The sequence below is a fragment of the Pantherophis guttatus genome, chromosome 5 (genome assembly GCF_059756535.1).
Source record: "Pantherophis guttatus breed Tessera chromosome 5, ASM5975653v1, whole genome shotgun sequence".
NCBI classification, from domain to species: domain Eukaryota; kingdom Metazoa; phylum Chordata; class Lepidosauria; order Squamata; family Colubridae; genus Pantherophis; species Pantherophis guttatus.
In genome coordinates this window covers 36,145,188-36,169,662 of record NC_142067.1, presented here as the reverse complement: position 1 = coordinate 36,169,662, position 24,475 = coordinate 36,145,188, and the positions used below count along the sequence as shown (strand labels likewise).

Below are 24,475 nucleotides of genomic sequence, written 5' to 3'. Positions count from 1 at the left end.
GAGAGTCAAAGAAAAATAATTGTATCCCATTATTGTATACAATTATATTTTTGATTACAATTATTTGGAAACCTGGTCGCAGCCAATACAACTTCCAAAGTACTGGTGTCAGATGGACAAACAAAATAGATGTCATCATAACTTGAGCCTGTCATTTTGGAGATTCAAAATCTTCAAAGGAGCCTGATGGCCAGTTGCAATAATCTAATTGTGATGAAGCCTCAGCCATGGTGACAGATGGTGACACTTCACCCAGTGAATTCATAGATCTGTTAAATTGGAGAGATGAGAGGGTTGATCCCTTAAGGCATGCCACAATGTAAGGTACTAGATAAAAAGTGAAGACTCTAGAAGTATAAGAATTGTGATTCTTAGCTTCAGTCACATTTGGCACAATAAATCTATGTTGCCTTTAGTTGAGTTAAATTTAAATATCAAAATGATGTATGCTTATCACCAACTCAGACCTACCTTCTGCACTGCTGCAATGATAGGTTGTGATTATCATAATCCAAACTGGACCACATTGCACATTTTGGCACATTAGATTTCTTCCATCAGAGGGCAGTAGTGATGCATGCTTGACATCGGGGAGAGAATATTTGCACTGCTTTCAACATTTATCGATATTACCATACAAGGTTTACAGACTATAATTGTGTGTAGTAATTTAAAGAGCAGTCTGGTACAAATGGATACTTTCTTTACTGACACTAGAAGGCCATAATATACTAAATAATATGTTATACATTAAAAAAAATGTATGTTCAATAATATACACAAAAGCCAAACAAAATCTGTAATTCTTCAAGCTCTAATAATATGTTTTACCGACTTGTATAATTATCTCGTATTTAAATATCTACTTTAAAAGGCAGGATTATTGTTATAAGGCAAAAATAAGGCCTAGCTTGACTCTCTTAAACTCGGTTATTTATTTAATAATATTTGTAGATCACTCCAATCCTTTTGTTTCAATAATTTTTGTTGTTATAAAAAAAAAAGGGACTCTAGATTAGTGGTTTTCAACCTATGGTTCAAAACCATGGAGGTTCACAAAGGCTTGAAGATTATGATTTAAATCTTGGGGGTCCATGACCACAAAATATATTTAAAGGGGGTCCCTGGTGAAGAAAAGGTTGAGAACCATTGCTCTAGATGATTAACAATTAAGCATAAAAACACAGTTGAAATACTCTTTAAAATGTTAGTTCAAAAAATTTCTATGACTAATATATCCAGGCAAGGGTCAAAAGCATGTTGTAATCATATGGTTTTTACTGATTTACTTATTTCTGAAATGAAATAAGGGGTTGAATGTACCTCAGGTATACACTCCTATACCATTGTTCTACCAAGTTACAAGCATCTCTTAATGGTGGTCTTAAGCCCTCTTTAGATGTTTGGACTTCGTGGGCAGATTCAATTCTAGTAAGGCTCTGCCTCATATATTTCACTGTTGAGCATTTGAAGTTTTGAAGATAAAAGCAGCACTTTGAGCTGATCTAATGGAAACCTACTAGTAAACTGTAAAAAATGATTTCAGCAACAGAGTGGTCAATGCCTGGAATGCTCTACCTGACTCCATTGTTATAGCTCAAACCCTCACAGTTTCAACTTCAAACTGTTTACTGTGGACCTCACTCCCTTCTTAAGAGGTCCATAAAGGGGGCATGTATAAGCGCACCAGCGTGCCTACCATCCCTGTCTTACTGTCTCCATTTATTTGTATTTACTTCCTTTGTTTATGTTTATGTTCATACCTATACTTGTCATCTTGTGCATGTTTGACAAACAAAACAAAACAAAATGAACAAATAAACAACACAATGACCTTAAAACTGGTGTTAATCTGTACTGCTCTCCTCTCAACAGTGTGGCCCTCACATACTCTGTAAACTGCAGCTTCTGAGTCATCCTTAAAGGCACTTCAATGTACAGTGCATTACAATAATCCAACTAAGTAGTGAGCAGGGATTGATCACTACTTGCTTGGATTATTGTCATGCAATGTACATTGAAGTGCCTTTGAGGATGACTAGGGCATCCTAAATTAGATAATATAACTAGCACCCCAATCAGAGTTGGGCAACAAACCCATAGCCACAGTTTCACTCCAACTGCTAGAACATGAACTGAGTATCTAGGAGCACCTTCAAGTCATGGAACACTTGCTTTGGAGATAGAATTCCCCCGTTCAAATTACTATGTCTGCTTATTATTGGGTTTTATAGTTATTTACTAATGAATAGCAACTCTTGGCATAATTAAAGTCATAAGTGACTATAGGCACCATCCACAATGAACAGTTCAATTGTACAACTATTCAGGATTTCAATGGAATTTCTAGCTCAGTCAGAGGTGGCAATGTGTAACCAGGTGTCATCAGCATATTATTATTTAGTCCCAAGGTGGTGGATGACATTTCCTAACAGTTTCATGTAAATGTTCAATAACATAACAGCCTTAAGCTCTATGGGACCCCACATTACTCGTACTCTGCACTGTCAGCAGAATCAGATACAAATGGAACAGAACAGGCCCTCCAATTTCCAAATTCTGTAGAATACCATAGTCAATTATACTGAATGCTGCTGACAACTACCATCCACTAGACTAGGACAACCAAAGCCCTTTTTATTGATGATCAGGATGATACATTTTCCTGTAGGATTCTCTGTAGTAGAATTTTTTGACAAGAATGCCCTAAAATGACTGACTTCCTGTCTGGTTTCCGGTGCCGCCAGACGGTCCTCTGCGACCACCGCCCCGTTGCCTGTAAAAGAGCCGCCTTTACATCTGAAAGGCGGCTCGAAAAACTCCATTTCCTGATGGAAATGTGAGTCTGAGCGGGTGGGGGTGGGTAGAGCCCTCTGCGAAGTCCCCAGAGTCTTTTTAAACACTTGGGGACGAGCAGGTTGGCGCTCCCCCTTTTTCCCTCGCCGCCGCTCCAGGCATCGGGTGCACTATGCACTTTTGCATAGCCAGGCGCTGGAACCGGACTAATCAATGAACTTAACAGATGGATCTACTAAAAAAAATATGAGATTTGGATTTGGATTTGGGACCCTAAACCGCAAGTATTCTTAATGAATTTACAAGCATTTTAAAGTGAAGAGAAGGAAAAAAAAAAGTTTTAAAATGGCCGCGGAGGCTTGGGAAGTAGAAGAAAGAAGAGTCTTTTTATAACAGATACAAAGCTGCGGAATATACAGCGCTGGCTACAATTTGAAACAACAATAGTTATTTTAGGTCCCTCTCTTCCTGGTGATTACTTGATCTTGTTTGGGGGGTAAAAGAGAAAAGTCTGCTGGAAGGATGGCGTTAATAAAAGCTGACAGACAAGAAAGGGGGGGGTGCTCCCCCACTCTCTGAGCCTACAGACTCTGCAGAATGGTTGTAATTTAAAAGAATTTATTCAGGAGGAAATGGCAAAATATTATGAAACTGTGAATCAGAAATTTGAAAATTTAAGGCAGGAAATTAAAGAAATGATACAACTAAAGTATGATAATTTGCAACAAAAGATTGTAACAGTGACTAATGGTTTTTCAGAAATTGCGATAAAGTTGGATACAAATATTAAATTGCTAGAGTCTAAAATGGAGAAAATTGATAACTTGGACAATAAAATATTAAGAATTGAAAAGGACTTAGCAAATATTCGAGATAATAGCTTAGAAGTAAAGTCTAAAGAAGAAGCTGGTCACGAGACTTATAATCTAGAAGATATAAAGCAAGGAATTGAAAGAGAGGCTGTAATGTTGCAATACAGGATCACAGAATTTGCGATCAGAATTAGAGGCTTACAGGAAAATAATAGTCATGACTTAAGAAAAACATCTGCTCAAGTTTTGGCTGGGATCTTAAAGGTTCATCACGGGGACGTAATCAGTAAAATTGATAAGGCTTACAGAGTGGATTCCTGGATTGCCAAGCAAAGGCAATTGCCTAGAGATGTGGTAATTTACTTTACAGAAAAAGAGATAAGAAATGATATTCTGCAAAAATCCTTTAACTCTACTTTACAACTGAATGGGAGAAAAATTTGGATATATAAGGAATTGCCGCCTAAGATCTTAAGAGATAGAAAGAAATTTGGGCCCTTGGTGACTGAGTTAAGAAGACAGAATATCTTATACAGGTGGGATGTCCCAGTGGGTATAATATTGAGATATCAAGGAGTAAGATATCAGTTAAATACTCTTGAAAAAGCGGAAGAATTCTATTATAAGGTACTTAAAAAGCAAAATCAACAAGAGATAGAAACCCAAGAAAAGCAGAAGGAGATGGAAATAACGAAGAAACAACAAATTAAAGAGGTCTCCATAGATGAGCCGCTTTTGGATCCTCTTTCAGAGACCTCAGCTGGATTATCTAATATAAGAGAGGCGGTTCTGGACCCTAATGCAATGATTTGTCAAGCCACAAATGAGCATGTAAGTCAATCAGCTGATATACAATTTACAGAACCAGAAAGATCTCAGCCACAGATGCAAACCCAACAGGATCAAGCTACTCTTCAGCAAAACCAAATAGTTGATACACAATCTACAGAAAGGAGTTTAGGATGGAGATCCAACCCACAAGAAGTTAAGAAAAGAAGAAGTAGGTCTCACAAACATAAATTTTTTTTAAATTAAACAACAGTGTAATGCCAGTTACTTATGAGAGGACTGAATATATAAAAAGATAATGGGCAAAATATTGGCTTATTTTATCCTGAGGAGAGTGGCAGATCTCTGCAGTGCTGAATTATTGGGTGTGAAAAAGGCCTTAAACCAAATGGTTGGAAATATCTTGTTTGTTTTTTGGAGTTCCGGATAAATACGGGTATGCTGAGCTATATGGCAAGAGACTTATTGGATTGGGGCACGCAGAAGATCTGGTTGTTACCCTATTATGATGGTTGGAACCAATTATCTGGATCAAAGACACCTCCATAAACATTATATGGAATATAATTATAAAGTCACTCGGGTGGTTGTCGGGGTTTTTTCTTTTCCAATATGAAGATATTTGTTGCTGATGGGGGCAGATGGTAACTGAAGATATCGAAAATACTGTTGGAATAAGGATGCGATGTTACCCTAACATGGGTGGAGTTCATCATCCAGTTGAAAGATATTCCAGAAGATGCTATATGGATCATAAGTTTAAAGTTTTTTTTTTTTTTTTTAGGATCTTATTTACATAAGGGAATATTTTTCTAGGGGATTGGGTAGAAGAATAAAGATATTAAGAATAATTATGGTAATTCTGTAGGAAAGTGGGTGGAGAAAGGTTAGGTTATGGATTGTTTATTTTAAAGAAATGTTTAGATGTGAATATTTGTAATGAAGGGGGGAAACGAAATGGCTACTGGAACTGAATAAGTGTTAAATTAGGACTTTTTGAATACTTAGAATAGAAGTATGTTTTGAAATGTTATATTGTCTGAGGGGTAGTAAAAGGGTAGACTACGAGTAGAAATTGTTAAATTGGGAGATATAATAATATTATTACTTTAAATCAGGAGTTATTAGATAATGTTATAATAGAATGTCACTTTGAAATGCTTATTATAGCATAGTATACGGGGGGTATGATAATCTTATTAAAATGAAAGGGTCAGTATATGGAGATTGAGTATGTGGATAGTAAAGTATGATATAATCTGTTATGAACTTGGGTTTTACTATGAGGAAGTCAAGGGGAGGGGGGGTGGGGGGAAGGAGGGGGGGGGAAAAAGGGGGGGAAATCTGTATTTGAAAAACTTTTTCAATAAAAAAAAAGAATGCCCTAAAATATGTATTTTAAAAATAAGCATTAAGAATAATTTAGGAGGAGGAAATGCTGTTGAAGTTTTTTTTTCCTCTTCCTCATAGATCGAGAGAACCAATCAATGCTGATTACGTAAGTGACTCTTCTCAAATACTTTATATTCAAAAATTACTTTTTGTAATAGTTTCTAGAATTTTAGCATAACATGCAAATCTAGAGGAACCTCATTTTCTTGATTGCTAAACCTTTCCATTTTGGCATACAGTTAAATTTGCTCTTATGTCCTAAAAGCAACCTTGGTTTGTATGAAAGCTTTTTTATTGAGATTACCTTAAGTCATAAATCTGGCACATTTCAAACAAATTGCCCTAGTATTCCTTCCTAACATACATGAACTGTAGATTTAAATGGATCTTGTTTGAGAAGCACTTTCAGAACATATTAAAAACTATGCTGAATTAAGATCAAGTTTTATCTTTTATTCCAGTACCTTATTTGCTACAGGGCCCAATTGAAAGCATCACATCAACAGCCTTTACCTGAAACTGCTCATAAACAACTTTTATTCGGTGGCACGTTGGCTATGAGCTAGCATCATTACCATTACCAATGGAAAGTCTTATCCTCCACATTGGACAGACTTTCCTCTTTTCTTTAGTGTACTATGTCTGGACTGAAGTTATAGCGATAACCACCAGATGGCAGCAGAGTTCTCTGTGTCTCTTTTCTGCCACATAGAGGTCATCTGGATTGTTGTAACCAAATTCTGGTAGTTCCATTTTCCCATAAACATTCATTGAAAGACTACTTTTTAAAAAGGGAAAGTTAGCATTACAGAGATTAATTTTCAAGTTGTATTTTCTTGTAAATTAAAATGTTGAGATGCTATCTGTCAGGTTTCGATGTCTAGTGCTGACACTATCATCTTTCTTTTGTTTACAGTGGAGAATCTGGTGCTGGCAAAACTGTGAACACAAAACGTGTCATTCAGTATTTTGCTACCGTTGCAGCAATTGGTGAACCTGGGAAAAAAAATGTAAATACAAATGTCATTTACTTTGTATATACAATGACTACACAGTCACAAATAGCATGATAATTATCTATGATGCTTTAAAGAAATTCCAAGAGTAAAAAGACCATGAATCTTTTCTCCAGTAAGTTTAACTGGTTTAAAAGTTTGTACCATTGTTATAATAGTTATGACTGGGCTTCAGGTATAGCTTATAGGAATATTAAATATTCTCTCTCTCTCTCTCTCTCTCTCTCTCTCTCTCTCTCTCTCTCTCTCTCTCTCTCTCTCTCTCCCTCCCTCCCTCCCTCCCTCCCTCCCTCTCTCTCTCTCTCTCTCTCTTGGTTTTTCAAGAGGCAACTGGACTTTCTTGTTTTTCTTTGAAGACATTTCTTATCCAAGAAGCTTCTTCAGCTCTGACTGGATGGTGAGAAATGGAATGACTGAAGAATATAAATCCTTCCATTCCCTACCATCCATCAGAGCTGAAAAAGCTTCTTGGATGAGAAGCAAAACATCTTCAAAGAAAAACAAGAAAGTCCAGTTACCTTTTGAAAAAGCACCTTTGGGGAAACCATGACCTGCATGACTGAAAATCTCCATTGACACTCTCTCTTGGCTTCTCCCAAATAATGTTGAAAATGATAATTTTGTAAGGCATTTATGAATTTCTAAGAGATTTCCTACACCCTCTTTCAGACAAAAGAGGAATGATTATAAAAGTTAAGTAAATTTGCAGAATAAAATGCCTCTGACCTAGGGGAAAAACACTGCTGTTGTCATGCCCCTGTTGGAGTGTTACTCTGAGATGGAAGAGGAACAGCTGACAGAGAGCGAGAGAGTGGCTCTGTTGGCTGTGGAGGAAACTGGGGAAGGGCAAAGTCAGGCTGGGCTGAGCAGGGAAGAGTTAAAACAAGGGAGAGGGGGAAGACCAAAGCCCACCCCATCCTCATCCTAGGGCATGCAGGGAAGAACGGAGAAGAGAGCAACGTGGGTTGCGTAGCTTAAGAGGGAAGAAAGGGCCCTGATCCGCTTCCCAAGATACACCTGGAGCTGGAGTTTAAAAGGAGAGGGAAATGGGAGGGGCAGTTGTCAGGAACAAATGCTGATTTCATGTTCGTGTTGACTGCTTTATCTGAGTTCCTGGATCCTCCCAACTGGTTTAATTTATGGCTCAGCTACTTCAATTCTGGAATTCCTTATCTTGCTTGCCCTGCTGGATTAATTACCTTATCTTGCCCTATTGGAATTATGGTTATTTATTTATTTATTCTATTTTATTAAATTTTTATACCGCCCTTCTCCCGGAGGACTCAGGGTGGTGTACAGCCAGAGATAAAACCCACAACAATATAAAAGTTAAAAGACGAATTAAAAATATTAAATAATTTGGCCGAAAAAGCTAAAATAAACACAACTCATTAAAATAACATTAGGCCAGCCATGTTTGGTGAAACAATAGCGTTTTGAGGGTGCGGCGAAAGGTGCGAAGGTTGGGAATCCTATGAATCTTCGGGGGCAGCTCATTCTAGAGGGCAGGTGCCCCCACAGAGAAGGCTCTCCTCCTGGGGGTCGCCAGTCGACATTGTTTGACCGATGGCACTCTGAGGAGTCCCTCTCTGTGGGAGCGTACTGGTCGATGGGAGGCTACCGGTGGCAAAAGGCGGTCTTGTAAGTACCCGGGTCCTAAGCCATGGAGCGCTTTAAAGGTGGCGACCAACACCTTGAATCGCATCCGGAAGACCACCGGGAGCCAGTGCAGCTTGCGCAGGAGCAGTGTTACATGGGAGCGTCGAGTCGTTCCCATAATCACCCACGCGGCCGCATTCTGGACCAGTTGGAGCCTCCAGGTGCTCTTCAAGGCACCCCATGTAGGGGTGAAGGAGCCCCATGTAGAGAGCGTTACATGGTTGGAAGTTTTATCTGCTTACAGATTTGTGGAAGGGTTTTTCTCCAGACCGGAGAGTAAAGGGACGTTGAGGGCAAAGTTTGGAGCTAATAAAGGGACATGTACTTATTTTCTGGCTGTGTTGCCTTTGTGCCACGCCCCGGGTCATCACAACTGTTTTGATTATTTACAATGTATATTTTTAGTATTGTCCTAGTGAAATAGGTATGTTTTGCCATTAATTATACAGGGCATAAAACAGCTCCTTCAGGTGGGACAAGACATGAACAAAGTTAACCGGCATATTGTATGTAACTGAAACACTGATCTGATTCTTGATGATCAGGACAAGGACTAGTCAGGATTAGTAGTTTTGAGAGAACAATCAATAGTAACCAATCCATGCTGCAGAAACTAAGTCTATACCTAGGTACCATTTTTTGATTAAAAACAAGAATCTTAGAATTAAAATCATGATGTGTCACGTATCAAAGTGAATTGTAAAAGGAATACCTAGTAAAATCACAACTGGAATGGATTGATAGATGAATATATGTACTTGGTCTTTTCTTCAATTTTGTTTTTATGTTTTGTTTTAAACAGCAGCCAGCCACCAAGACTGGGGTAAGTTATCTACATTTGATTTTGTGCTATCAAACTGTTGTCAACTCTTAGTGACCACATAGTGACTCTGCAGATAGTCATCCATATTACCAAAAATTAATCCAAGCATTTTCTGAAGTTTATAAGTCATGTGTACTATAATGTTAGTGCTTCAAAATGTAAGGATTAGTTTGCATTCATCCATTTATTGAATTATAATGGCAGTAACTGTAAGAGGAATGCATGATTCACAACCCTTCCATATTTGCCAATTGCTTTTTTTCCATTTTAAAAATTATTTACTTGAGGTACTGTCTCACATTAGTGGGACTGTCCCACCCTACCCGCACCGGCAGAGGGGCATACTGAGGATCCTGTCAGTCAAGGCACTTTGGCTGGCAGGGTCCAAGAGAAAAACCTTCTCTGTGGTGGCTCCTGTCTTTAGGAATATCTTACCTCCTGAGGTGAAATTGGCTCCCAGCCTCCTGACTTTTCGTAAAAGCCTAAAACCTGATTATGCCAGATGGCGTAGTGTACTAATGGGGGGAACGTCACACTGGAGGTGGTTGACTAATTAAAAGCTAATACCAAATCCCCCCCTTCCCTGTGTATCTGGCTCCCCGCTTCTCCATATTATGTTAATGATTTTATTTTGTTTTGCTTGTCATTTTATATTGGAATATTTTAATATTTTTAAATGTTTAACATAATGTAATGTTATGTTGTAAGCCACCATTTAAAATAAGATGGGTGGCAAAAAAAAATCTATTAAATAAATACAGAAAAATCTTAGACGCAAGGAAGGATGGAATTGTAATGCTAAGCCAATATTATGTAGGACATCTGACCAAATACAGAGATTTCAGCTTCTTCATCATCGAATTCATTGGCTGACCTTGGGACAGCCATTTTCACTCCAAATAGGTTGTGAATATGAAATGGGAGAAATATCTCCTATGTCAACTTCCTTGAGTTTCCAGAATAAAGGTATTTGAATTGGAAGGATTAGCAATTGTCTATGTGAAAGCTATTCTGCAGTTCTGACCACATCTTAACCCTGATTTAATTGTTCTGTCTGAATATCTGGACTTTTGTATATTCTTTGCATAGTGTTGCATTCTTCTGGTTTATCAAGGTGAAGCCAGAAATTGGGTATATGGTTACATTCTAAAGGTACTTAAATTTTTTGCATTGTAAGGGAACCCTGGAAGATCAAATCATCCAAGCCAACCCAGCTTTGGAAGCTTTTGGGAATGCCAAAACTCTGAGAAATGACAACTCTTCACGTTTTGTAAGTAGCATTTCTAACTATGGAACATTACCATTTTGCATTATTATGCTCATAAAATAAAAGCAGAAATTGAATTACATTAAAATCAGTTTTTTAATAGTACTGAATTCCTTGATTAAGTTATTGGATTGTTTGTTACAAGTAATGTCAACAGCTGTTCTGCTGTTACTTATTGGAACATTTTGGCATAGAAATTGTACCGTCTTGGGATTTTAGAAACAACTTGGCAAGCTAAACCATAAGCAAACAGGACTTGATTTATTCACGTTTTCCTACTATAAAAATGGCAGGGAAAAATGGTGTTTAGAAATGGCCCAGAGGGAATTCAGGTTCGAGAATTTTATACAAGAACTTTTCTAGCTCCATCAATTACAGCCAATGATTTTTTTTTCTTTTTATGCCCCTGTAATCCCTTTTATTGGGATGGAGTTGAAGCAACTGAATGGAATTCAGTGTTTACTGAGTGTTTACTGGCTGGATTCCCTCCCTAATGCTTATGCGGAGTTCGCAGCAGATATTTTCTCTTTGCACCCTGATAGAGAAACATCTGTCATTACCTAGAATTGAACTCTCAACGTCCTAAGTGTGAGGCAAGCGTTTTCACATTGCACCACTCAAATCTAGCCAGTGATAATTATCCTAAATCAGAATACAGTACTAAGCGTTTCTGGTTCCTGCATAGGGAATCATTTCCTTTGGAAATATTCTTCCCTTTCTATGCTCTATCTTTCATCTTACCACTGCCAATACTCTCATGTGCTTGGAGGATATACTGTTTAATCAGAAACACACCCTAGAACCATAGAGTTTAAATATATGAAGTTGGCCCTCCCATAAATCCTATGCTTTATGGTCTCAGCAAACTCTGTCCAATTGATTTTCCTCTTCAGATGTTAATTTGCTAGAAGTTATGGTAGACACCATTGAATGTGATACTATCTACATCTTTAATCACTGTTGCCTGTATAGTTATAAAATACTGTCACATTAGAAAAGAACAGAAAAGAAAAACAGAGTTGGAAGAGACCTTGGAGGTCTTCAAATCCAACCCTATGCTCAGGCAGGAAACCCTATACCTTTTCAGAAAAATGGTTGTCCAATCTCTTCTTAAAAACTTCCAGGGTTGGACCATCCATAACTTCTGGGGGCAAATTGTTTCACTGATTAATTGTTGTAACTGTTAGGAAATTTCTCCTTGGTTCAAGGTTGCTTCTCTCTTGATTAGTTTCTGTCCATTGCTTCTTGTCCTGCCCTCAGGTATTTTGAAGAATAGGTTGACTCCCACTTGTTTGTGGCAACCCCTTAGATATTGAAACACTGCTATCATGTCACTCCTAGTTCTTCTTTTGATTAAACATACCCAATTCCAGTAACCATTCTTTATATGTTTTAGCCTCCAGTCCCCTAATCATCTTTGTTTACCATTAATAAAGGTGTAATAGGGAAATATCTGATAATGCCATTTACCCCCTCAGAATTAAACATATTGGACCATTTACACATCCCTGGCATGAAGTATTTACTTTGGTTTTTTTGCAAAGTTCCTAAATATACACAAGCTGCTTACATTCTTACATTTTGTACTTATCTGAGAAGTGTGAAGGTAGTCCAAAGGAAACTTCTTCAAACTGATACTTTCCATTTGTGTTTGGCAACAATTTTAGAATTGGTTATCCTTGACCAATCTAGCTAGGAAACCTGAAGAATACAAGGTAGTTTTATGAACTTGTGGATAGAAAGGGATCCTATTCCTATTTCACTGCCTTCCTCTAACATGTATTCACTTCCAACAGAATACACTTCTTATATTAACTAATGGTACAAATTGTACATTAGTTCTGATGTTTATTAAATGAAAACCTCATTTTTCACTGAAATACTTGGCCCTTGGATTATTTTCCACTAAAAACATTATTATTCACTGGAAACGAGAAGGCATGCGCTGCGAGAAAGCAAGTACAGCACAGTTTTGTATATGTGAAACATTTGAGTGCTATGTAATACTCCCTAAGGGATTCAGCAAAAGTAAGCTGATCACAATAAAACCAAAGGACATATTTGTTCTAATAATGGCTGCAAAGCTGCAGAAACCACAAACTCACACATTTAAAAAAAACGCTGAAGTTCCAGACACTTGAAAAGTATCTGTTGTAAACTGATAATGCATTTTAAGTCTCTGTTTGTATATACTGTATATAAAATGTGTGTCTTTCTAGGAGGAGTATTTAGAATAAAATGCGTATATCTTTGCACAGATATCTAAATATCACATTTTCTTAAGCAGTCCTAAACAATCAGGCTGCATGTATACCAGTTGTAGATTATTCATCTGTCAAACTGTTTTAGAAAGTCTATTGACTTAGAATAGTTCCAAACCAGTGCTTCTCAGCACTTCAGGGAATGGCCATAGACTTGATCATTGTCACAGTTTTATTTTGGAAAAAATGTAATTTTTTTCTAGAGTTGAGCTTGACTCCCAGTAACCTCCATGCTTATTTGGTTCTCTTGACAACAATATGTCAAATATATTCTAGCTGCTCTATTCTTTGGGATTTTTAAAAAATCAGTAATCGAACTAATTCCTATAGCAATGTACCTTGCTTTTTTTGTATGTGAAGTTTTTCTATATCTAATGATAGTTTCAGACTATTTTACAATGTCTGCTGGAGAAACATGCATATATATCTAAAGACAAAAAGGGAACCGTATTTAATGACTGTGGGAAGATATAATAGGACAGAGTAATATTGAGCATCCTGCTGATGTTTCTCAGCAGAAGATATTCAGTACCATATTGCTCCTGATATTGGAGATTATAGTCATCATGATCAGCATATGCTAAAATACAAATAGGAAAAATTATTTTAGATTAATATAAGTACGTTATGAAGTTCTAGCTTTTTTCCATAACTTTTGGCAATTGATTTTATAATTAGGTTTCACATTTCACAACTCAAGGTAATCAAAAGTAGCTCACTGAAAAGACTCATCAAACAAATCCCTTGTCAAAATAAAGCTAGACCATTTCACAGAGACCTACTAGTAATAAATTCATAGTCCTGACAGTGATAAAAGAATTGAGATAATCACAAGAAGCATCTGTACAACCATAGAGAATTCAAAGGAGTTGCACTCAGGCAGGGATTTATATAATGGAAAGTCCTATGTTCTACCCTAGGATAGGTAGTGCTGATTAGAGGTAATTTGGTAATCTTATTACTCAGAAACAATAGATCATTACTTTTAATGTGGTCTTTAGACAATCAGGCAGTGGAAATAACATCTGTGGATTTAGAAGCTGTATTTCTGTGTCAAAGTCAAAATTCTTGATTGTGATGTATCAGAAATCCTGGAGATGGTTTATCAAGATTTCTGAGTATAGTTTGGGAACATGCATGGCAAACTCTTTTTCTAGCCATCGTCACCATTACTTCCTTGAATGAAGATTCATCCTTCCATGGAGTCATGTTTCTTTAATTATGTATTGGTGGAAAAATTTCTCCCAAATCTTCCACCATTAAATTAGATTAATGAAACTTAACAATGAAACCAAGACACTATTGAATATAAATTATATCTTATCACTTACTCTAAATAAACCATTGTGATTTATGCAATAAGCAATGATTTAAATAAACAATGGTGTAGCATAATGTTTGAATCAGTCAAAGATTTATCATAACATCCAAACAGTGCAGTTATCAAAGCAAGCTTATGGTAATTGGTGGGCTACTATTGGTCCTATATATTATCATTTTCACATGTTTTTAAATTTTGTACAATAGGGTAAATTTATCAGAATCCATTTTGGGACTACAGGCAAGCTGTCATCTGCTGATATTGAAATCTGTAAGTAACATACTACTTGTTATAACTATAGGCTTTATATTTCACATAAAACTTTCAACCTATTTTTCAATTTAATTCTTCACTCTCCAATTAGATCTTTTAGAGAAATCCCGAGTTACTTTTCAACAACCAGGTGAAAGAGACTATCACATCTTCTATCAAATCTTGTCAGGAAAGAAAGCAGAGCTACAAGGTAATAAAAAGGAAAATCCATGCTTTGTGTGCATGAGGCAAAACTTTTCTGAATGTGAATGAATAGAGGAACTGAGAAAGAAAAATGTTAATGTGAAATAACAGCCATTTCAATTTAATAATATCACCGCAATAAAAAGTGAACAGATAATCTGGAAAACTTTGAGTAGTTAAAATGGCAATTTTCTATCTCCAAAATAAAGAGCAATCAACAATCTATTGAAATAATGCTAAAAAATAATTTACAGTTATTGATTTTAAATGATTATTTTATCTCATTATTGGCCATATTAACCCACAGATTCTTAGTCTGCAGATTCTTACCTTATCCAGCACTTTAAAATAGAACATATGGAGCTCATATTAGATAACACTATATGTGTATAGAAAAGAACTAAGTTTCTATGTATAATTTGTGTTTAGGGTAGATTGCGCACACGTATAATAGTGAAATCCTAGAATTCCACTACTGGTCAAGGTAGACAGTACTGTCTATATGGATTCTAACAATATGAAAATGAATTCTTATGTACCTCAGTTTATGTCTTGTATTGGGATTCTGCATATACCGGTAATTATGGATGATATTGGTAATACTTCATATAATTTGAAAGAGGAGGTTCCTTTCCATCCATTTTTTTTACTTACATCTGTATTTTTATGTGACTACATCTGTTATTACACAAAACCATTTTTGAATTTCAGTAACTGGACCTGTCTATCATGTAGTTTTATACCCTATTTATGCATAAGGATTGTACATTTATGTGGATTGCTAGTGCTTCATGTATTACCGGCAAAGCTTCCCTTTATACATGTCCTAAATTTCTGCTTGGCAAAAGCAGTAATAATCTCATTTTTGTTCTTGTCATCCAGGCTGAGTGGACCATCTGCTAAATCCTTAACCAGTTAGCCTTTACTATGGCCTAATTAACGTAGATTAGAGGAACTGTTTCAAAGTGATTTTCAGCTAACAGGATTTGGATGGAAATATTCCACTGTGAAAATGTACCTTCCATGGTTAATTTATTCTTATGCTATACTTGCTGGCCATGATGGTTGTATGGATAAACTGCTGTCCACACAACAATTTTGCTATTACAATCAATTATTCACAGTCTGCACAGCTATATATATAGAATGGCAGAGAATTTACTAGAAGTAATAATTTTGTAAGACTGGTTGTTGACCACATTTTCTGATATCTTAATACATTTTTGAAATAATCATTTTGTCCTAATTATTGGGAGGGGGGGAGAAGGGGGTATGATATGCTTCTTGCCCTGATTTGGTCATTTGAAATTACATTGCTTCTCCCCATAACATCAAGACATTAGAATCAGCTGAACACAATTTTGATGGGCTTTTGAAATATGAGAAGCTGTGTAAATGCTTTGCCCTTTTTTATTTGTAGCAGAATAAGGATCAGTAAGCACATCTGCCTATGCTGTTTGACTGAAAAGCTAAGCAGGGTGTAGGATATGAGTCTATTGATCATGTGGAGTTAATTGCATACAGTATAAGAAAGCATCATTAGATGGAACTATTCAGAGAGACTTGATTATCCAGGCAAATAAAATAAAGTCAATTTATAATTTCAGAATGGCTTGGAATTCAAGATCTTTTTAATCCTGCTGAAAATGTGTTCATGTTATCACTATCACTATTATGTTAGATTAATCTCTTTCTAAAGGACTAGAAATTTCAATAAAAGTTCTGTATAGGAACCAGGTTAATATAAGCAAAGTAGTGGAATAAGCCATTTTATAGTGATCAACTGTGGGTTTATATATTTTGCAACAGAAGTCTCTTTTGTTTGGCACTAATACTGTAGGATTGCATTGTTCTGTTCTTATGTGGAATAAATCCCATTGAATTGGTGGAACATATTCCTGTGTAGATATATGCAGGGTTGCATAGTGATATAATTTAAAAATAGAAATTGTACACATTTGTGTAGATCTAATTTCCCAGCAACTTTGAATAAGCCTTGATGTATGAATTGCACTTGTGCTATACTGTATTTTGACTTAACAGGAGCCCAGATCTTGAGAGAATAAATAGTTTTATCTTCTCCTCATTTGCAGATATGCTACTGGTGTCAACAAACCCATATGACTACCACTTCTGTTCACAAGGTGTTGTTACTGTGGATAATTTAGATGATGGGGAAGAGCTGATGGCAACTGATGTAAGACTTGTTTTTTTATTAAACTACAAAAGGGCATAAGCTGTTCAGTGAGAACAACAGCAATTTCCTTATTTGAGTCAGTTCAAACCAATCCATATAAATTGTCTCACTGAACAGGATTGCTGAGCATAAATATGCAATGAATCCAGGATCAGTACATCAAAAGTCAGGGCAATTTTCAGTATGCAGAATGGTCTTAACAGTGAGTCACCCTTAGTCTTCCTGTATATTATTTCAGAACAGGACTATATCAATAAACCCATGCTGTCAATTGACTTTCATAAATTGAGGTAAGAATGTAGTTCTGCTAAATCAGATTAACACTCTTCAAAGATCAGAATTTTGATTCTTATAGTGGTTAAGCAAAGCCAGCCAGTATGTTTGCAGTTGAGAGGGAAATATAGCAGTTTCCTGTTATTTCTTTGAAATGGGTATTTGGAGGCATGCTGCCCACAGCAGTGTGAAAAAAATACTGAAACTACAGACAAATAGCCTTTGATAAACCTGTCCTACATACATTCATCCAACCTCATTTGAAAGCTATTTAAGTTATCAACAAAATCTTTTAATAAATATATCCAAAATGTATTTAGGGAGTCTGTTTTCCAATTTGAGCACTGTGTTCCCCCTAGAATTTGCCTAATTGTCTTTTCCAAAGCATTTTGTTAAATGATGTGCTTCTTTTAAATACATTTTCCAAATCTGACAATGTGCTCTTAATGTTGCTAACTGTTCCATCAGCATCAGGAAATAGAACATGAATAGAACTTTTCCAACAGTTTTGGCTTGAATTTTCAATACCAGAAGAAACACAGCAGTGCTCTAAGCCAACTTTGGAAAACAAAGCGGCATGTAGCTGAGGAGGCAAATAACAAAAGTATCTGGTTTTTTTTTTCTTTTTAAAAATTTTAACAGCAAGCCATGGATATTTTGGGTTTTGTTGCGGATGAAAAATACGGTGCCTACAAACTCACTGGTGCAATTTTGCATTTTGGAGACATGAAATTTAAACAGAGACCCAGGGAAGAGCAGGCAGAAGCTGATGGCACAGAGAGTAAGTATTTTATTTTTTTGTTTACCAACAAAAAAATAACAACAATAACAACAATTCCTTTTCTTGTTTTGTAATATTAGCATTGTTTCACCCCCCCGCCAATATTATTCATAGAAATCAAACTATAGATCAGTATGCTGCAGTTGGACGCCGCAATCTGAGCATATGGTCCATAGGAGTGGATTGATGTACAGGGAAAGAAAACAGCAGAGCTTTCAAAGATTGAAAGACATTAATTGCATAAAAAGTGCCCTGAATAATTTTCTCACTATTTGCTGAGAACTTAATAGAGATTAAAATCCCCACACTTAACTCCCCACCACTCCCAATTCAAAAGATTCTAAGATTCCAATCATTCCTTAATTAGAGAAAAAGTAATAAGTAGTTTCTGTGAGTGTTGCCTTAGCCATCATTTTGCAATGAGGACTCCAACATTACTATATAATAGGCTCTTCTCCTGGACAAGGCGTATGTGGTGTGAAGCCCTTGGGTGACTCTCTTGTGCCATATATTGAAGTTGATTTTACAAATTACTCGTACAAAGTGTATGTGATACAAACCATGCTGTTTTGCTTACATTTTTACAAGACATACTTACCCATGTAAAATATGCAGAATCTATTAACACAATACGCTATTCATACTAGATAGATAGTTAGTTCTGTAATCACTTCAGAATCAGCTATTGCCCCCAAGCAATAGCTAATTTTTACATGATAATGTCTTCCAGACAATTGTCTAAATTATGATCTTATTGTGCCCATTCTCTACACTTTCAGACTAATACCTGCAAAAAAACACCTTGTATTCAATAGAATACACATTGAATTCTTTCTGAGCAATCAGTTTCTCAGTGTCATGAAAGAACCTCTAGGCATGCAGGTGATCAGATCACACTAATTAATTACCTATGGTGAGAGGTCTAAAGATGCATGTGGTCCTCAAAAGCTTCAGTGTAGTCCTCAACATGACCTCGCCTATGTCAACTATAATGTAACAGACGGCAGGTAATTAAATTAGGCCTATGTGATTCTTTGGATTAAATTTTGAAAAGTTACTGAGGGGATGCAAATAGAGCAGCTGTCAGTGTCTAATTAAGAATCAACACCCTTAAAAAATATCTCTCACTTTCTTTTTTTTCTTGCCTTTGAACTGAAATGGACTCCTTGTGACTTTAGGGAAATCTGTCTATATATAATTAAAAACTCTCATTGCCGTGACCTTTAACTGGGCAAAATGATGCATTTTAGGGCAACAGTTTTGGAACCAAGATACCTCAAACAGGCTAACTTACAGAATGTGTCCAAAATCTGGGGCCCATGATTTTCAACAACCCACGTTTGGAGAGGTTGTAGCTGCTTCAGTGCTATTGGTTGCTGTGGTACTGCTGCTGAGGTCACATCAGCGGTGGGTTGCTCCCGGTTTGGTCCAGTTCTTGCAAACTGGTAGTAATAGCAGTGGAAGGCACCACCCACCCACTTGGACGTCATCATGAACGATCTGTGCATGTGCAGAAGTGTGCACATGCGCGTAAGCGAAGAGCGCGGGCACACTCCCGTTGTGAACCGGTAGCGGAGATAAGTAGAACCCACCCCTGTGTCACATGATCTTCATTGGCAACATTCCATGACAGTTTCCCAGCCAGTTTTGCAATACCTCACTCTTTGAACCCTACCTTTGAACAGTTTGAACCCTATCTTTGCTTTCTTTTGCAATAGTCATTCTATTTTTATATGCAGGCCTTTATATTTTATTGTTATATTTTGTGATTTTTTTCTCCCTAGTTCTTTCTTTTCTCTTTTGCTGTCTCCAGATATTGCAATGTCTTCTATCCAGATTTTTTTGTCTTTCTTTTCAGCAATTCTTAAGTTTGGGGTGTTATGTAACAGGTGCTTGTCTGCCTGAATTCTAATGTCTCAGAGGATTTTAGCGTCTTAATTTTCTATTACTTTGTTTTGTGATCTCACCAGTTTGTGCTTGCAAGCTTATTATTACTATGGTTGATTGCAGTTTAGATTGTATTTGGCATTTTTATCCATTATTGAATCCTTCTGGAGGACTTGGGATAGGTAGATGTTGTTGTTTGATGGTGTTAAATATATCATTGAAGGTTGTAAGCTGTTCCAAGTAAGTTGAATTTGTCATTTTAATTATTATTATTCCTTAGTCAAACCTACAACCTTGATCTTCCCTGGTAGTTTCCCATGCCAATATTAACTAAATCCAATTGTGTTTGGCTTTTAAGATTTAAAAAAATGCTGGGTAGATGTTATTAGATAGCTGACCTCTAGATTTCTGTTCATAGATACATACAAAATTGACTATTAAGGTATTTTCTAAACATAAATATACAGTAAATATAAATATAAATGGCATATGTTTAATAAATAATGTAAATATTTGTTAACTCTTCAAAACAGACCACGTGAGCCAACAGTCACCAGACAGATTAAACAAATATGTTTTATTATTATAGGGTATGGTAACTGAATCTTGAAAGCCTGCAAAAAATTCCTTCTGCCCCTAAAAAAAATAATACATAGCTATTTTGAATCTCTTTCCCATGCCCCCTTCTTTTTCTTTTCCAGAACTGAATTTCATTTACTTCTTATTAGCAGCAATTCTTACAGTTTTTGCATATCTTTGACATGGCTACTTCTGCGTTCCTGTACCATATTCCACTCCCAGGTTTTCAAACTCGACTACATAAAACCATCTTCTTCAAATTTTCCTTTAACAACAATGTATAAAGTAGATTGGGCTAATAGATCATGATTGTTCTTTGAAAAAAAAATTTTTACATTGTGCTCTTTCATCGGTTAAAATAAAAAACTTAAGAGTCTGTAATGGAATCAGTCTAAAAAAAGTTTTTCAGATTTATTTATCAAGATTGTACAAAAAAGAGGATATAGAAAAAAATACTGTCCCAATGTCCTATATGTCTTAAAATGTCCAAGCCAACACTAGCACAACATTGGCTCTGTCCAGTATAAATCAGAATGAGAACTTCTAAGAAAGTTTATCCATAATCACAAAGATGGGTGCCAGTTCACATAAACGTATGCACCTTTAAATACGGTTGTATGCAGGAGTTCAGAAATTTGAACCTGAATAAATTTTTTCCTCAAATTTCCACTAATGTCTCAATTAGAATAAGAATAAACAGTTACAACATTGCTTTGCAGTAGATTATTTTTCTTATTATTTCTGTTCACGTAACTATGGCTTACACTTGTATTTTTTTTAAATTAAATCTTGTTCAATGTCTCAGCTTTTGATAAATCTGACAATTGCAAATGTTGCTTCAGTAACTAAAATAAATATTTCTTTCTCCAAAATTGCTACTGTATACAAACTGCTTATTTATTTTTCATTTTCTTCTGTTTTATTGTTATCCACCTTGAGTGTCATCTAGGTAGAAAGACGCCATATTTTGAAATAATCATAATTATAAAGCTACAATCTTTTTCTAGACAGCTAGAATTTCAGCTACTTTGCCATCAGTTAGTTTTTTTTTTTTTTTTTGCAAGAACTGTGGATCATTCTTGTCTTCTTGGCTTCAGCATTATCATTTCTCTGTGACTGAGATTATACATTGTCTGAGCTGTAATGCTGACAAGTCTGTGTTCTGCCAAGTGTCAAGATTTTTCTGTTGAGGGAAATAAATGTCAACACATAACAATAAGTAGACTTCCAAGTATTAGTACTGGATATGCGATAAACCTAAAGCAGCTTTATATGACGGAAGTATTTTATTCTACTACATGTTTTACATTAAACGTAATTTTAGCTCACAATGATTTTTAGGTGAGCTAGTAGTTGTATTATGGTTAAATACCTGCTTGCATCATACACTTCATATTATTCTTCTACTTTGGAATTCTGTTCTAGAATATGCTATAGAAAACAAATAAGCTGTATTTGAAAAATATAAAGCCACAAACATATCCATTACCATTTTACCCATTGAAATGCTGTTTTTTTCAGGTGCTGACAAGGCTGCTTATCTAATAGGAGTTAACTCTTCTGATATGCTTAAGGGCTTGGTGCATCCAAGAGTGAAAGTTGGAAATGAGTATGTCACTAAAGGCCAAAGTGTAGAACAGGTGAGAAATCCTTAAAACCACATAATCCATCCAGATACCTCTGTCATATTCAGTTGATTCTTCTGTAAACAGAAGTATTATTACAAATATTTGTATTTTTATTCCTTCTGCTACAATTGTCGAGTATTTCCCATTCCATGAGTATGGCTTTTGAATGGTCCAGTCAGCATCTAGAATATCATAGTGGTTAATGATCACCAGACCAAGCCAAATGGACAGGATTTATTATATGGTTTCAGGTTTCAATAAGGTTTCTATGAAATTTGTCAAAATATCATAAGACTTTAAGCAAAACAATGTTTCTCTCCATAACTGCAGTCCCTTAGTGTAAACTAGCCACAATGATTTTTTAAAAAAATCTTTGATGGATACTTTGGTTCCACCATCTACGTATCCTTCTTTGGAAACTTACAAATCTGCTGCTTACAACTGCACACCAAACACTGTGTGGTAGAAATAAGACTGCAAATTTCTATCATTCTGAACACGAATACTGTACAACACTCATGTCGACCTAACTCTAAAGAACAATAAACTATGGAGCACATTTTAATGCAAAATTCAATTCAGCAAAGAAATATATAGTTTGGGCACAAGAAAGCAAAATTACTTTGTGGCATTTCACACATTATTTTTTCAAAGTTTCCTAGATTGGGATGCCCTTGTCACGGTCATTCATGCCCTTGTTACGTCTTGGTTGGACTACTGTAATGCCCTCTACATGGGGCTGCCCTTGGGATGCATCCAAAGGCTACAGTTAGTCCAGAATGCGGCCACGCGGGTTGTTACGGGGGCTTCTCGGTACTCCCGTGTGACACCTCTCCTGCGCGAGCTGCACTGGCTACCGCTGGTTCTTCAGGTTCGTTTCAAGGTGCTGGTGCTCACCTATAAAGCCCTACATGGCTTAGGCCCGGGGTATCTGCAGGATCATCTCCTGCCATCCTCCCATCGTCCGGTGCACTCACACAGAGCGGGCCTCCTCAGGGTGCCATCAGCAAGACAATGTCGGCTGGCGGCCCCCAGGAGGAGTGCGTTCTCTGTGGGAGCGCCGACTCTCTGGAATGGGCTGCCCACCGGCCTCAGGTCAGCCCTTGACCTCCTCTCCTTCCGCTGCAAATTGAAGACGTGGCTTTTTCACCAAATGGGCTGAATCCGTAGGGGTGATTTTTAATAATTTTAATTAAATTTTTAATTAATTTTAACTAATTTTAAATTGACCTTGATGTTTATGTAATTTTTTTTGTTCCTTCTTGTAAGCCGCCCTGAGTCCTTCGGGAGAAGGGCGGCATATAAATTAAATAAATAAATAAATAAATAAAATAAAGTGAGTCTGAAAAAAATATGTGGCTGTTTTAAGGTGCTTACTCATTAAAGTGAATGTGATTCTTAAATGCAGCCAAACAGAGGTATCCTTTTTCAGGCTCATAAAATGCAGGTTGCTCTAAGGAATAGCAAAGATGTATAAAGTACTCTTGAATCATTTCAAAGCATTCACAGTCCTAGTAAACCAAGACAATATTCCATATATATTGATGTCATGCCATACAGTTCAATTATTGACATTTTAATCATTTTACTGAGCAATAGAAAAATGGGAGATTAGCAAATATTGTATAGTTCTCAGAATTGGTCTGTTATGGCTTTTCTTCCTAAGTTATCAGTGTATTCACTCACTCAAAGCTATTCCACAGCAGAAATGGAAGCAATGAGTTTTAACTAATATTTCTTGCAGATGATAAACTTCATTACATTCTTCACTATATACCCAGCCATTGTTTCTCATGTTTCCTTAGGTTACCTATGCTGTTGGAGCTTTATCTAAGGCAGTATACGATCGAATGTTCAAGTGGCTTGTTACTCGCATAAATAAGACTTTGGACACTAAATTACCAAGACAATTCTTCATTGGAGTATTAGACATTGCTGGCTTTGAGATCTTTGACGTAAGTAATTGAAACAAAAAATGTCCACAAAACAGCAAGTTAATATAAGTTAGCAGACTTTATTCAAGTATTTTGTTTGGAAACTTATATTAAAAGAATTATTAGTGTCATATAGTCTACCCACTTATTAGGCAATAACTAGTCAGAAGATTTCTTTGTTAAAATAGTTTTCAGGCACCTTCATCAACCTGTTTTACCACATGCCTTCTAGTTGTATTAGACTTAAACCCTCATAATATCCAGTGTGATCATTTAATGTTATGTTTAAAGCCCAACATTGCTAGAAAGCATCAGATTGGTGAAGCTTGACTAGCACCTTGGAAAATTAGAAATGCAACTAATATTAAAACCTTGATTGCTTCCTGGGATCTCTGATCTAATGTAAAATTAATATCAGTGGGACAAGGATGCCTTTGGGTCATATTTTTGTGAAACATGCCTGAATAATTAGCCTAGCAAACTTTGTTAATTAAATCAACAATTCTGTTTTTTTTAAAAAAATGGCTACAATATTTATGCACATTAAAACAGACCTTATATTTAAAGAAATTCAAGTTTTACCAACAAGCCATACAGAAATTTT

The 24,475-nt window shown here is 36.2% G+C and overlaps 1 protein-coding gene across 1 annotated transcript in view; it reads left to right on the top strand.

Annotated features, from left to right (window-relative positions):
• The window catches only part of MYH15 (myosin heavy chain 15), a 93,324-nt gene that overhangs the window by 5,110 nt on the left and 63,739 nt on the right, over positions 1-24,475 (top strand). The window contains exons 5-14 of the mRNA XM_034413066.3: positions 5,868-5,895; positions 6,706-6,799; positions 9,267-9,287; positions 10,465-10,557; positions 14,343-14,406; positions 14,501-14,599; positions 16,686-16,789; positions 17,705-17,843; positions 21,831-21,949; positions 23,743-23,892. Of these exons, the coding sequence (XP_034268957.2) occupies positions 5,868-5,895; positions 6,706-6,799; positions 9,267-9,287; positions 10,465-10,557; positions 14,343-14,406; positions 14,501-14,599; positions 16,686-16,789; positions 17,705-17,843; positions 21,831-21,949; positions 23,743-23,892 (911 nt within the window). The remainder of the gene's footprint in view (positions 1-5,867; positions 5,896-6,705; positions 6,800-9,266; positions 9,288-10,464; positions 10,558-14,342; positions 14,407-14,500; positions 14,600-16,685; positions 16,790-17,704; positions 17,844-21,830; positions 21,950-23,742; positions 23,893-24,475) is intronic.